Source organism: Plectropomus leopardus, chromosome 22, assembly GCF_026936395.1.
Source record: "Plectropomus leopardus strain MGB_pleo_1.0 chromosome 22, ASM2693639v1, whole genome shotgun sequence".
Taxonomy (NCBI): domain Eukaryota; kingdom Metazoa; phylum Chordata; class Actinopteri; order Perciformes; family Serranidae; genus Plectropomus; species Plectropomus leopardus.
The window spans coordinates 5539849-5555895 of record NC_142197.1 but is presented as its reverse complement, the minus strand read 5'-3'; the positions used below and the strand labels follow the sequence as shown (position 1 = coordinate 5555895).

At 40.0% G+C, this 16047-nt stretch overlaps 1 protein-coding gene across 7 annotated transcripts in view; it reads left to right on the top strand.

The window, feature by feature from the left end:
- Nucleotides 1-16047, top strand: part of LOC121961685 (uncharacterized) — an 82484-nt gene that overhangs the window by 8234 nt on the left and 58203 nt on the right. For 2 of the 7 annotated variants that reach the window (XM_088072621.1, XM_088072620.1), the window contains exon 1: nucleotides 15395-15710. In XM_088072621.1, coding sequence (XP_087928747.1) covers nucleotides 15543-15710 — 168 coding nt within the window. In that variant the 5' untranslated portion in view covers nucleotides 15395-15542. Of the gene's footprint in view, nucleotides 1-1803; nucleotides 2093-3519; nucleotides 3643-7136; nucleotides 7291-9259; nucleotides 9462-15394; nucleotides 15711-16047 lie in introns of those variants that run through there. The other 5 variants (XM_088072626.1, XM_088072625.1, XM_088072627.1 and 2 more) reach the window with 5 other exon arrangements.

The following is a 16047-nucleotide window of genomic DNA, read 5'->3' as shown; positions in this document are numbered from 1 at the left end:
AGGTTAGAATAATAGAGAAATACTTTATTAAAACTGTGAGGGAAATTGTTTTGCTGCAGCAGCAAATAAGAGAGCAGCACTGAATAAAATATTCGTTAAAAAGTGCAAAAAATGTAAATATATCTATACAAAGAAGGCACTTAACATAGTATAAAATAAAAATAATAATAATAAAGAAATGTACAGTATGTACAGTGAACAAACACAAACAAACAAAAAGCCAAAAAGATTAAAAAGAGCAATAAAAAAGAAAAAAAAGTGCAATCAGTTAGATTAATGAATTAGTTAATTAATGTACACTGTAGAAAATGACAAGTTGATTTCCTTTCTATGATACTATTCTTCTATACAGAAAAATAGAAAGAAAAATACAGGATGGATGACCTAATTTTTCCCGGTGCTACTGTAAAAACTGGAGCACTTTATTGGAAAACAAAGACACATCAAACACATTTTGTTGTTATTTAGGTGTAGGCCTAATGAAATGTTATGTTATGTAAAAAGCTTAACTAAAGAACTGAATAATTAGCTACAATAAAAATAAGAAAAAGATATGATTAAAAAAATGCTGTTGGCCTTAATATGTACAAAAGCCTTTAACTGTTTTAGAATAAATTAGATGAACAGTTTTGTGCAGGATGTGTGATATCTGTATAATAGTATAGGAATAATAATCCAAAATGTGCTTTAATTAAACACACATTTTGAGGTGGGGTTTGAGGTATAGCCTGTGTCAGTGGGGGTCCTCCGTCATTTTGATGTGGCCAGCTATAAACAGGAAGAAACTATTTTTGTGGCGCCACATTTTGGTGCTTCAAAAAGTCAGCCTGAATCTTTCCTGCCTGCAGATTAAGTTAATGCATCATTCGGAAAAACTATATGAAGTAATTATATACTGCATAGTCTTTACCAGCTGCAACAGTAGTGATGTACACATAAATGCACCAATTATCCAATAATCCTATATTATGTATGGTCCTTAAATCCTTCTTAATGAGCACAGCCTCAGTACTTAAATTTTATTTTGATGCAAACAGTTTTGTGATTTTGCTTACTTTTACCTAAATAAAACATCTGAGTTATACACTTTAGAAACTGACAAGTGGATCTTACTTAAAATAATCTCGTATTGCCTTGAAAATGGAGAGTAAATATAACTAGGAATCTCAATTTATGTTTGCGTGATATCTAATTGTTAAGTTTACGTGAAATTTAGCTTCACTTAATTTTGCAAAGTTGTTGCAACTCAAACATGGCAGATGGAATTACCTCATTCTTTCTAATTTTTTGCAGCTTCAGTAAACTAAATTAGTCGGACATAACTGAGATAAAATCAATTCAAAATAAAACCACTGAAATTTGTATGTTTCTCCCCGATGCAAAATAAAAAAATATGTAATTCCCTCCTTCATGCTTAAAAAATATTGGTCATAAATAATGAACACTCCCTAATAGGCTATGCACTAAACACCAAGGCAAATTGCTTGTAAATTAAAAATATATTTCGTAACAAACCTTATTTTGATATTATGAATTAAAGCACAACCTCCAGTACTTGAGTCAGACATGGTAGATGCAGGGTGCTTGATAATAATTGAGATAATTTGTTGTAATGGTTACTAAACCGCGAAGTAATCCAATATTTACATATTTTCAAATGAGAAAAATAAGTTGCTAAATCTGCGTATTATGATTGGCCAGAACCAACCAATAGGGTTCTTCCGCCCATATTACGTAATGCCGTAGTCGCGTGGGCGTGCCTGATGAGTGCGAGCGCGAGGACGTTGGCAGTTACGCAGTTGAGAAGAGAAGCTAGCGGCTAGCCAAAGAAAACGCAGAAGAGGGGGCTAAATATCTTCAAGGATATTGTAAAATGGCTGAAAAACGCGGAATGTACAAACGTAAATCAAGAGGCTTCAGCATGAACAGACAGCAGCGAAGCAGGTGCAGCAGAAACCGCCGGTACAGTCAATATCGCTAGCCGCCAAGCTAATGTTAGCCTCAAACTTGTCAACCTCCAAATTAGGCTACATCAACTTTTTACTCTGAGAGTTTTCTTAAGCGGAAAAACGCCACCTTAAAGAGCTTAATGGTGAGTTAAAGAGTTGTTTCATATGTAAGAGTGAATTTCTTTGTGTCATGTTGGTGCGGTAAAAGATCGTGTACATTATATTGTGTTTTGCTCTGTAAAAATGATGCTGGGGCTAACTCTAAATTTAGCCTGTAACTTCATTTAAGGTTATTTGGACTGTGTATGTGTCTGAAGCTCACTTAATTACAGTCCCATGAACAAGGCAAATAAACACAAAAATATCAGTCTACAGTCTTGTACTTAACCCTTTGAAACCGGGGGAAATTGGCTTGATTTCTCTCAAAAATATGTCAAAGGGCCATGAGCAGTTAAGAAATGACCCAGAAATTATCAAGGAATTAGGAAAAAGTAACTGTAAATTAATAAAATAATAATAATAATAATAATAACAATAATTGAAAAAAACAACGAATAACTAAAAAGTCAGAGGAAAAAAAATAAGAATTAAGGGATAAAAAATGGCATGAAAAAAGTACTTAAATTTATAATAATCTGTAAGATAACTTAAAATATATAATTATGATAATTACAAATTGAGAGTTCTCTGGACATTTACCCCAAGAATTTTTTCTAAATTACTAATTTCTCGCCAAGTTGCTCTTTGGCTTTTTCCCACTTGTTTTGAAAGAAATAAATTTTCCAAGGTTATTGGACTGATTAAACACATTTCGACTTAATAGTGCGAGATAGAAGGTGTAAGGTGATTCCAGCTGTTCTTATTTATCTTACAGTAATCCTGCTGAAATGTGCAGCTGTGCACGTCTTTATTTGCTTATTTTATTAACACTGCTATTTTTGTTTCACCTCCGTGCATGCTGTCTATTTGATGTGTTGTTTGTTGTTGACTATTAAGGTGTTGTCTTTTGTTGTATTATGCGTGTATGTACTTGCAATTCAGCTATATGCACTATGTGCCCAAGACAGATTTCACTCCAGGCACGATTAAGTTTATCTTTTCTCATCTGTTCTAATCTTATCTTATATTTGCTCACTGAAACTATATTGGAGCTTTAGTCCTCTGGACTGAGAATTTACCAGTTTGTGCCACAAGGTGTGGCCAAAAATCCATTATGCTCAAGGTGGTTGCAGAGGTTTTCCTGGCAAAGCAGACTGCAATGTGTGTCTGCAAATTCTAAATGTTTATCACCTTTTTCTCAGGTTATACCATGGCGTAGTAAGATCAAAATCAAAACAAAAATCATTATTTTCATGTTTTATTCATTTTGATGTATGCAATATGGTGTGATTGTGGTGTGATTGGTTTTGACAAGATTGCATCCAAAGTCAATGAGACTTAAGCTTTCTGTTCATCCAAAGTCAGCCAGTCATAGCAAAGAACACAATCGGTCAATACAAAATAATATTTATTCAGATTATGTGAAAACTTGTGAAGTGAGAGCTGAACATCTGTTTATTTCCTTTGTTAGGTGAAGCCTGGATGACTAGCAGAGAGAAGGCAAACATTGCCCACTGAATGCTATTAAAGGGAAGAACTGCATCACCTTTCTATGTTCTCATGAAGAAGAACAATCCCGAGTCCTGCTTTACAGGTAATGATGCTCCTTCAGCTGGTTTAGGTAACAGAGGTGAGTCATAATAATACATTTTTTTAAAGGTGATCCTATAGAGGGCATGTATGAATTAAATACAGTTAAAATCAGTATAAGAGACCTATGTAATGACCAAAGTACCTTAAATCATGTTGAACACAAAGACAAGAAGTTTTGTTTGAAAATGTTGGCCATTTGTTTTAAACTTTTGAAATACTGTATGGTACAACAGGTGTCATACAGGTTAAGTTTTACATTTCTCCCCATTTGCATTTCTCTTCTGTACCATATTATTGTCATTCTGCAACAACACAAAGAACCTTACAAAAACAAATCACTTGCATAACCTTCTAAGATTGGGGACTGTGCAGCACTTAGTGATAAATAACATTTTTTTAAGTGCACCCTACATAAAATCTCCTAGCAAGCAGTACAGACAACAAATTTGTGTCTATGCACCAACTATCACACCTGACACTGAGGAGATCCACAGGTGCCACATGAGGGCAGTGTAGGTTTGGTAATGTTGAGAGCACAACACCAGTTCAGCACACAGAGCAACACATCCAAAATCCACTTGTTCACAATTTGAGAAAACAATTTCAAACCACATTAAACTTCTGAGTGACCCAAGTATTAGTATGCAGTATCTAACAGCATAGAGACTAACCTCTTTTACTCCACCCCTCCCTACGTAGACCCATTTTTGTCTTAGAGGGAACAAGGGATCTTTATGGGGAGATGGCAGCTCAACAGTACATGTGGCATAGAAGTGGTACACACTGTCTTATAGCTGGAACCTGAAGATTAATTTGAGGAGCAGCTCAGCACTGTGTGTCAATTTTTCAGTCATAAATAAGTAATAAACCTTACGTTGTCATTTTTTGGCATTTGGATGGTGAAGAATGAATGAAGAATGCCTTTTTTGTCATTGAACATCTGTATAACAAAATTTAAGAGCAACTCCTCTCAGTGGTACAAACGGAATACATAAAAACGACAAAATGATCAACCCAACAACTCATAAACTAAACTAGTATCAGCAGTAAACAAATAAATATCTCACAGTCTGTGTATTGCACAATTCCACCAGGATAATATAATTATTGCAGTCAGCTGTGATGTTGCTTAGTCCTATGTTCAATTAACAGTTCAAGTGAAACTTTAAGTCCAAACAAATATTACTCTCAGTTTTCTGGATGTGGAAGAGGTCATTTGTTTGCTTAGATGTTACGAACTTTATAGTTATGACATGCCAGTGTTCTGTTTATAGCTTGTTTCTCTGCCCCAAGTTGCCAAAATATGAGTCAATACATCTTTAAGTAGAATCTAGCCTACTTGAAATGCACACAAACACACTGTAGCAGCCCCTTTATTCTTGCAGAGGACTCATAATGGGCCACTGTATGTGTCGTCTGCTTGTCTTCAGTAATTTGGGACGTGATGTCACACAAAACTCCCAAGGTTCCTCAGTGTCCTCTTCATATTGTACAGTTGATAGAGAGCTCCCCACTGCGTCATTTACTGTCTTTAATGGTGATGGAGACAATTGCTCATTTATCATGAGAAGTGGTGCAGTGTGTGCCTACAATGGGCTTCTCCATATGGCCTCAGTCTTATTCACACACTGAAGATCCATTCTCACACTAATGATTCGCCAGATGCGAGTCAGTTTTACTGCCCGACTGGTCCAGACTGCGAGGAATGAGCTCTTTTACACGCTGCAGCTGTCCTCTCACTTAAAAAAAAAAATTGTTTTGTCCTGATTATGCAACTCCAGCTTTTTTCATAATTATTGCTGTGAAAAAGTGCAGTTGGATGAGAAAAAACAACTTCAGCACAGAGCATTGCTCTGCAGGAGTAGTGGCAGGGGTGCTTAGAGATGATAATCTGTTATAGAGTTGTGAAGTTCCTAATTGTGCTTTCATGAGATGCCGTTGATTAATGGACTAGTTGATGGACATCCTGTGAATGTTGTCCACATGTGCACTGTCCACAGGGGTGCTGAAGAATCCACTCCATCCCTCCAGCAGCATTGTGGAGTCTCTTTTCTGAGAGTACGAGAGCAAGAGAGTGAGGGTAGGAGGGAGGAGGGGGGAAGAAGAAAAGGAGTGGGAGCAGAGAAAAGAGAATTAAACTTTGAGGCTTTCGGCAGTGCTGTTGTAAAGGGGAGTGAATGAGAGCGGGGGCCGTGCAGCCAGCCACATGGGCCGTTCTCACTCGTGATAATGGAGGCCTTTCTGTGGTTCTTAACCCCCTTGTCGCATGCTGGGAACGGGCAGCCGTCCGCCCAACGCTCACAACAGACACGCTCACCCGCTAGATAATTGAATTTTACACCCAGGAAAGTCACCCCCTTCCCTGGCTGGGTCCCCAGCTACACGTGGCCCTGACAGGAACTCTCCCAGGATCAACATCTCATCCAGGGAAAGAGCCTGATTTAGGCTCAGTGGTAGTTAGAGTAAGAAAGAGGGAAATGGTGCCATGATGTGTTTTTAGTCAGTTGGTCAATCACTTTTGTCCAAACTAAAACTTCTGAAATTTTGCACGGACATTCATGGTCACCAGAGGATGAGTCTTCAGAAATATGGCAGTCCTCTTACTTTTCCTCTTGCGCCACCATGAGTTCATAGTAGTGGTTTTGAGTGAAATATCTCAACCACTTTTGGATGATTGCTGTGAAATTTGGTGCAAACGCCTCCTGTTCCTCTTAGGCTTAATTGGTACTTTTACGATCCCTGAACTTTTCATCTAGCACCAACTTTTAGTGTCCATTATTTTGGTTAATGACCTCATAGTGTACTTTCTAAACTAATAACTTTCACATCAGACTGATGTTGGCCGTTATACTGGCTGTAATTTCCTGTAAGAGATGAATTTTACTGCTATACCGGTGCATACCTAAAAACAAGTACTGCAACTTTTCAACAGGCTGCAAAATAGTGTATGCACTGTGGTCAGCAAAAACAAAACACGAAAACACATTGATATTTACTTACAGCTTGGGTTGCGTATCACTTCTGTTAAAGTGTCAGAATGCCCCCCACATGTTCAGGAAACTCTCTTTATTGACGTCCGCTTGCTGAAGGGTATAGAGAAAACAATAAGGAATAAAGACCTAATATTTTGTGCGCCTGGTTTATGTCTCTGATCGTTTAAAGCTATAAAAGTTGATTTTACACTGATGTTATATACACACTAATTGCATGCCATAAAGGCTTAACTTGGTTAGACAGCTGTTTTATCTTTAGCTTTGCAGAATGTGCAGCAGATAACAGAGAGGCATAGTGTTGCCTGCAGGTGAACACTGTATCATAGTGCCATCTCGTTTCCTACACATGTGGTAGAAATGCAGATTAGATTGAGTGTGTTTTAAGGGGTACAGAGATGAGGTCCCTAACTGAGGGGGATGACGTGTTAAGGTTGTGATGGTTGGGGGGGTGTATTGTTAATGTGAGGAGAGAGTGATCCAGACCCTCCCTCTTTGCCCTCAGGCTGATGATCTCGTTGGCAGGGGGACCTGGTTCATCGCCCTCACCACCTCTCTGACCAAACACAAAAGGCGTTTCCTCCCTGCAGCCCTGGTCACTTTCACCTGTCAGTCAGACTTTCTCCGTGTCACTGAGGGTCTGTGGAGGGCGGCTCCAGGTGAGCGCTCGAGTGGATAACGGCTCCTGCTGAAGGGCCTTCTTGTCCTCAGATACTAAGACTTTGGCAAAATCCTGCATTTACTGTAGTTTCCCACCGCAACTTTAAGCCCAGTTATATTTACCGTATATATCTTTTTGGGTAAAGTTGAGCAATGAATATCTAATGACTGACTTACTGTAAGTCAGCACCTTATCCTCATTTTAACATCCTATTTTTGTCCCTTTTATCATTTCAATTTCAGCTAAAAAATGGCAATGGCAAAACAACAATAGTTGTGGATTTAATGGATAATACCCCCAAAATGCCTAGAAACATTGCATTGCATTGTGATTTTCTTAGAAAAGCTGATGTAAAATCAAGCATTTTAGGCTGCAACACGCTGATGAAATCCTGGTGAGACTGTCCATTATTCTAATAATACAGAAATTTAGGCCATACTTTTGATTAAGATATTTATATTTCGCAAGATAACAATAAAAAGCTTCTCATCTAACTCTTTGCAAGAAAGTGAGTGTGCAAATTTCCCCAAACTATTCCTTTTTACCCCTCTGAGCTATTCAAAGGCTCCACTTGAATAGAGATTTCTGGAATGCTGGATTATAGGGATAAATGTAATGCTCATGGAACTTCAGCAGTGTTTATCAAAGTAATGGAGTGCAACAATAATGAACCCCACACATTTCATCATCACTTCTGAATTAAAACAGTTAAAATGATCAGTCCTTGTCTATTTAAACTAAAGTATATGGTACGTTTAAATCTATGGTACTGAGAGCTGTTGTTCAGTGGTGTCCCAAACATCGGTTGCAGTCATCGGGTGTATTTCATCTCCCTCGTGTTTGCTTTTTAAGCTGTCCTCGGGGCTGTGTTTACCCAGCTGTCACTGGCAGCACATACAGTGTACTGTAAGTGAGGGAACACAGAGACTTAATAAGAACTCTGCGATTGACTGACATTCATGCTGCTTGCCACACAATACCGTCCTGACTGCTTACACCAAACACAACTGGACTGTCACTCTGCAGCAGCTAATCACATCGGAGTCTGATGAGTCATTTCCTTTATTTTAGATGTGTAGTGCAGTTCACTTTAATTCTCAGTGCAACTCACAATTTCTTTCACTCTCCCTTGTTTGTAACACAGGCTTTCTGTTAGAAATCATGAATCTTTAGCGAAAGTAGAAATAATGTACAAACTCACACCTCACGATGACCTATAAACTGAACTTTGTGTGTAAAATCAGTGCAGTGCTCTTTCAAAGCGTCCACAGACTTCTTTCAACAATGCTCATACTTCCAAAAAAATAAATACATACAACAAACTACAAACTAATTTATTTTATTGAAAATAATTGTAATTTTTTGTGCGTTCTGAACTACTTATGTTAGACAAAATGTTGTCCCAGAAATAATTTTGATTAATGATATATTTAAATTGAGACTATTTTATGACACTGATACAATGATGATTTAATAGCAAAACAATGCAAGTACAAACTTTTAAATTTAACCAGAAATGAGAGCAAAATGTGTAACATTACATGAAATATTGTAGTTTGTGTATGTGGTAACAACTGTATAATAATAGTGCAGGTATGACTAATAATAAAGGCAGTAGTACTTGATAATGTAATTATTGTGAAGGCTATTTCAATTAAACATTTTTTTGAGGAAAAGGTATTAATGTGAGAGACAGACAACTCAAAACATGGGTAAATAAAACCAACGATATCTGCATACCTTGGTATCACTACATGTAAGAGAAATACGTTGTTTCTGTGATTTGGGTGAATTCACTTTTAAATGAGTTCTTGAGCTTTACTGCCTGATTTTTTTGCGGCTTCAACAACTTTATGCTAAATTCTCTCCTCAACACTGAAACATTTACAGCAAGTGGCCTCTGTGGGAGGAAGCTGTGCCAAATATTGATGTTTTGTTGGGAAACTGACTTTAGCTTTCTCCACCAGCAGAGGACGACATTCGCCCGGCAACCTCTCTCCCACCAGCCCCCCGGCCTCCTCCTCCTGCAGTCAACCTCCTCTCTGTCCCCAATGAAGGCCCCTCCCATCAAAGCCATAACCTCTCCTAATCCCCCCACCCTTGTTGCCCTGGAGACGGCTCAGACGAGCAGGTGATGCATTGACAGGGAGCAGATGGTTCCCTGTGGAGGTAAGCATGGCTGAACAATGCTTCCATATTCATCATAAAGTCTCGCTTACTCTGTGTGTCTCCCTCCTTCAACTGCGCGTACACACATAACTTCAAAGTTGCACTGACACACAGATATCTGCTCGCTCGTGCTGATTGAAAGCGACCACATTGTGACGGGTCTGTCAATGCGGCGGACTGAGCGAGGTGATAGTGACGTGACAGGTTATTAGATAGGACTTGTAAATGGGAGCATACAGAAGACTACAGTACCTCAGAGGGGAGACAAGTAAAGTAAAGACAAACAATAGGGGTTCCTTGCCTTGGCCTCCCTGCGCTTGTCTTCTGCAGGTGTTTTCGGGCTTTTCGCTGCAGTAACTCACTCCTCTAAAGAAGCTCCTTCTTTAGCCCCTGTCTCCCCTGGAGATAAAGTACAGACACCCCACTCTCCCTGTCTCTTTCTTTCAGCTAACTCCTGAATAATCCAGCAACAATACAGGGCTCTGAGGCGGTGTGCAGCGATTCGCCGGAGGCCTGACTTGTTTTGGGGTGCAGCCGGGGCGGGGGAATGGCATTATGGAGATCAGCTAATGCATGTAAAACACTGCATCCATTTTTTTTTTTTTTTTATTGGAACAAGTGGTAAAGAAAAAAAAAAGTCTGCGGTACAATAGAGGCCTCGGAGCGCTACGCTTAACCCACCACACCTGGAGCACACAACAGGGGGTGAGAGTGGCAGCCCCCCTCCCCCCTTGTGCCTCACCCGTCATCACCAGCACCTATCAATACAAGCTGTAAGGAGTTTGGTTGGGCTTCAGGAGGAGGGGGCTGCCTGTATTCACGGCCTGACTATGATAAAGACGCACAGTTAGAAGCCATTCAAGGGCCCTGTGCCCATAATGGAGTCACTAATAGGTGCCTATTCAGCAAGGAAAGTGTTTTCTGGAGGAGAAAAAAAAAAGTTTTGGGGAAGCAACAATCACTTTGTCTGCTTCCTTGTGTATGTAAAATTTATGCAGCGCTCCACCCCTCCACCCTTTTCCAACTCTTTTTTGCTGTCTTTTTTTCTTTCTTTAAAGAGCGTCGCCAGTGAATAGACGACATGCATAGTTTGGAGTCTTCCTTTCATCCTTACTTGAAAATAAATTGAATGGTCTGTTCTCGAGTGAGTCCAGTCCAGCGGCAGGAATACACACTCTCTTTTTCTCCTCCCATCTCTTCATAAAACTGTGAGCCATATTCACAGGTGGCCAACTTTTACTTTAAGTATCTTTGTTACTGGATCTTTTGGATCTCTGTCAGGGTTCATCATTTACATTTAGGTAATGATGAGTGCATAGTAAGCAGATGTGTTGCTGGTCAGAGTTAATGAGCGAGCCTGGAAACCGTAAAAATATCGCACAGAAGTACATTACATTATTTATTTATATATTTAGCCTTTATTTATCCAGGTTTGTCACATTGAGATCAAGGATCTCTTTTACAAGTGTCACCTGGCCAAGATCAGCAGCAACACAGAGTTTAATAAAAACCAAAAAAAAATCACATAAAAGCACCTAGATTTGCTAGATTTGCTAGATTGCTGTTACATAAAATAATTAGATAAAATTAGGGCTGACTGCGTTAACACGTCAATCGTAATGCAATTCATGCCTTGATTCCACTGGCACCGTGTTGATGATATTATGTCTGCGGTGCTGTTTTGCGCTGTTCTCCATGTGGCTCTTTATCCCACTGGGAGCATCCGTGAGTGTTAAGAAGCAGAGTGTCCTGCCTTCTGATACAGTAGACTTGCTGAGATTATGCTTGTTTTGTCATTTTCCCTTGATTTTGTGGTCATTTTTCCTTTACTCTTGTGATTCCACCATGGCTGAGTAAGCTACATATATAAAAGCTTTTCTTTTCTGTTGTTAAAATTATGTTTATAGATGTTTTTACCCACTTTGTGAGTAAACAAAGAGGAGGGCCCTTGCATTAATTCTCCTACAGGACAGAAAGCAGAGGTTTGGTGGAAGAAGGAGTTGATACTGCTGATGTTGATTGGTGTTTCTCCTTGCTATGTTTGCTTTTCTTTCTGCATTATGTTTGTGATTTTTGTAGCTTCCTCTCTGAGTCTTTGCATATAAATACACTTTCACACACTCCTCCCTAGTGGGTCCTAAGTGATGATTGAGAGGGATTACTTCTGTATGAGTCTATACATTGTTTTTTTTCCTTTTGAGTTTTGTTTTGCCTCTTTGCCTTTATTTGATATGTCAGCGTAATTTCCAACCCTGGCATAAGTGTGAGGCTGTGAGGACTGATTTGATGTATCTTCAGACTCATAAAATGTACTTAAAGTCCCTTCTATATATGAATCAGTAAATAAGCAACAATAAATGTTAAAGTTCATTCTTAAGTATTTTTTATTAACAGTCAAAAATTCAGCTAATCTGCTTCACCAGGATGGTGTAGTTGTGGTTTGATCAGATTTTAACAGCTGTGCCTGCAACATTAGCCATCAGCCCCACAACTTGATCGAAATGATTTTCAATTTAAGGAAAATTCCTCCTTTTTGTAGTAAAACTTGTGTGTCATGCTCAAACTTTGAAGCTCAAAAAAAAGTTTTCACACACATTTGGTCAGTGTTTGTTATGTGATAATTTGAATGTGGCAGAAATTTAAAGATTAATCTCTGGCTGTTGTTCAGGCCTGAAAGCTGCCGCTGCTTTACTTTTAGCAACTATATTTGCCTCGGACTCCCCCCCCTTGGTCCCGAGGCACCAGGGGAGCAGACCTTGTGGGTGAGCCGACTAATCTTGAAATGCTGGAACCATATTGAAAAGAGGGGGAATGAACTGAGAAATACTGGGACCATATTGTGCTGCGTGTCAAAGGGCTTAGCTGACAGATTGATGAGATGAGGAAATAACGGAGCAAACCGGGGGGTGGCAGGAGGGAGTCGGCGGGGGGGGATCCCAGCATGGCATGGCAACCAGGGTTTGGAGTCAGAGCAGGACTCCCCGCAGGCTTGCCGGGCAGAGCCGGCGCAGGTCAGCGCTCTTTGATTCTGGGTCCCGCAGCCGACAAAGAGCAGCACGCTGTGGGCAGGGCTGCTTTCCTTAGAACAGCATGAAAGCCCTTGTAATTGTATTTTTATGTGTTTTGTGAGAGGCTTTGTCAGCTTTGTGTGCTGATGTATGTGTTTATTTATGTGTGTGTGTGTATGTGTGTGAGGGAGAGAGTGTGCCTCATCTGACTAGTTTTTAATCTAATTGAGAGAAAAGATTGAACATTATGTAAGCTTTTATCTTAAAAGCACGACTTTTATTACAACAACTACAGGGGCATTAAAAGTCAGTGTGCCAGTTTTAGCTGAGTAACCTTCTTTGTTGTGTTAGATGTTATTTTAGCTGTCTAACAAAGAGAAAAGATTGGACATTAAAGGATATGTAATCATATTTTATATAGTAATAGTGAATCACATGACTACGTGTATGAGAAAGGTGTTGCTCTTACTGTAGCAAAAAACCCCCACAGATTATGATTACCCAACCTTGCAGTTTTATTGTCTTTCATTTATGATCTATCATATTTTTGGTTTTCCAGCCCACAAATTTACTGTTAGATTCATTCTCATCATCCTCATTGTCGTTTTTTGTATGCAGTGGGCGGCAGTTTTCAGAAAAAGCTTTTTGGACACCGTGTTCCTAGCACCTAACAGCAGCATGTAGGTGCTAAAGCACCAGATGTTTCCCTCAGGAATTGGTGGAGACCTAAAGCAGAGCAAAAATGAGAGAACGTTGGACTTTGATTTATCTTGTAGTCAGTCAGTGTACTTCTGGGGACGTTTCAGTCCCCATATTTAGCTGCAGAATAAGCGCTCTTAGCTTTCAGGCTGCTCTCCTGTACAGGCAGCTGTGGATCCAGACCCAGGAAGAGTCAGAGTGAGACGGAGGAAACTGCCCGAAAGACGAGAAGCTTTGCCCCGTCAGGCTCTGAGATAACGTTAACTTTTACCTTCTACTTAGAAGTGTTTTATTCACAGCTCACAGCAAATTCATACAATACAGTCTCTGGCTTTTGTTTGATATCCTGTGTTGGCCAAAACTGTTGTTGCACGTTTTTGATCTGTCGTTAACGTTGTTAGCCTGCATTAGCTTGGAGGGCTTACTTGTCTTGTTTTCCATATCACCTGAATGTCATTGTCACCCTGAAGTTGTGTATAAACTCTATATGGAAAAAAAGGAATGGAAACATCAGTGGTAGTCGAATACTCGTATCGAACAGCCAAATTCAGTTTGACTGACATAAATCAGCTGTAGCCCTTGTGGACATACATGACACCAAATGACTGTTTTTCTCTTTATCTGCTGTGTAAATAGGCAGCTGTTTGCTAGCAGATTTTATGTTTAATGCTTGTCTCCGTTGCCCACCTTGTGACCAAAAATGTATTTAATATGTTTCAATTTTGATCTTGAGCTTTTGTTTTTATCTCTAGAGTGATGCACATTGATCAATATAACTCTAAATGTGCTAGTTATAGCCAAGTGGCTTCTTTTCAGCTATTTTCCCTCCGCCAGATGCTAAATTTGCTGTTAAAGTAATAATATAACAGACTTCATGTTAAATCCGAACAAGAAAAATAGAAAATTAGGTAAACAAAAGGATTTAAAAAAAGGAAGAATGGCAAAGGTCAAACAGTACAATATATAACACTACCGGTTTGAGTCATATTGGTTTTTCAGTTTAAGTAAAACTGTATTAAAACATCCTGAAAAGACACACAAGCTTGTATTAAAGAAGGCTTGTACTGACAACCCAAATGTTCTCTTCATAAAAAAAGCATTCACATCCATGCCACAAAACGACTGCGATTTTCAACCTTACTTCCCCTCACACAATGCATTTTCTGACTGTGTCTTAGCAACTGGTATTGTGGCATCTGGATTACCCAAAAAGCAGTGCAGAGCCCCCGTAGGGTCGAACAGAGGGAGACCTCGGAGAGAGCTTGCTTTAGGAAAGGAGATGTAAAGAAGAGGTTGATCTCAGATTGTCCAAAGAGGCTTTTGTACATGTCACAAATCGTGCTATTGTGATCGGAGTATTTTCATGTTTCTTCTTTTTCATTTACTTGTCAGTTTTAGAGAAATTAAACAAAGCACATTTTTCTTTCTGCAGCTTCTGGAGAGGAAAAATGTATAAAAAAGATTTCTTTTGTAGCTGAAGTGGGACATGGGTTGTGAGGGGGTGGCTGCTTGTGTCACCACTCTGAATGTTTGGCCTGGTCACCATGGAAAACACAGACTACTCCCCACTTGTCCACAGCCCTTGTTAATATTACACCAAGAGCGTATTTACTTGTTTTTTCTTTCCTACAAATCTTAAGATCAAGAACCTCAAACTCAAGTCACACTCAGGATAATAAGCTTTGATTGGAGATACAGATAGACGGCTGTTCACATCTTACACACACACAGTAGCACACACACACTAGGCCGAGCTCTGATTTGTGGAATTGATAGGGTCCATTGTTTCCACAGAGCTTGCCACTATATGCCCTGTAATGTAATTAAGGCCAGGAGATTTATGCTGTTGTGAAGCAGCCCAGAACCTGATCCATGTTGTGTCTGGAGTCGGGCTGAAAAGCCCTCTCTCTGTCCAGCTGCTCCTGATTTCTGTTCTGGCCTCTGTCACTGTGTGGGGCTACAGTGCTGTTCACTTCTTAATTGAAAGCTTTGGTTTATTGTCGGCCTCGTTTTTGTGTTGCATGTGGAGGGAAAACAGAGTTTAAGTTTGTTATTTCCCTGCAAATTTGTAGCAAACTCAGAAGGGACATAGCTCTGTCCCTTTTTTCTTTCCAAGGAAACGACATGCTTGAGAGAGTTGCACCAGTTTAGCAGGGTGGTAATTATTAACAGGCATAAGCTATTTAAATAGAGAGCATGTTTTAACCTCCCACAGAGAGGCTCTATTCTTAAATCAGTCAACTACAAAGCATGGAGGTATATTATTGAACCTTTTGTGGGGCAAAATGGCAGTGCTTTCTTGTTACTTCTATGATGAAATGTTCACATTTTTACCAAGAAGATAAGTAAAATGAGAGACTAGAGGTCACTGGAGATGTCTGCTGTCGAGAGAAGAGAAGCTCCAGAGCCTCACTGGGAAAACAGACCTTCCAGAAATCAGGATTTCAAGCATCCCCGGAGGCTTCTGGCGCAGCCCAGGCATCCCATCAGCACGAGCACCTGGCTGCCTGACGGCTCCCGCTCTGCACACCACGCTCACAGGGTGAGTCCATCCATGCCCACCCAGCTCTTCCTAAATCCACAGTGAGCGGGCCTGCTGCCGCCACTGCCCACAACTCCAATATCCCAAATGAAAGACACGTCAAACGCTGCTGAATGAACCCCATGTAGAGAACATGTGAGAGAAGATCCGTAAGACCCGGAGCATCTGTCCACCTCTCTGACACTAATGAATGTTAAGTAGGTTAGCTGCTGGTGTACCACTGTCCCACAGGTCATTGTGACTGGTGGTGGCAGTGGGGCTGCGCTTTTGTCAGGGTGCGCCAACCCCCTGTGAGACATCTAAAATGGCTGGACCGCTTACTCCAGCAGCAATAGTT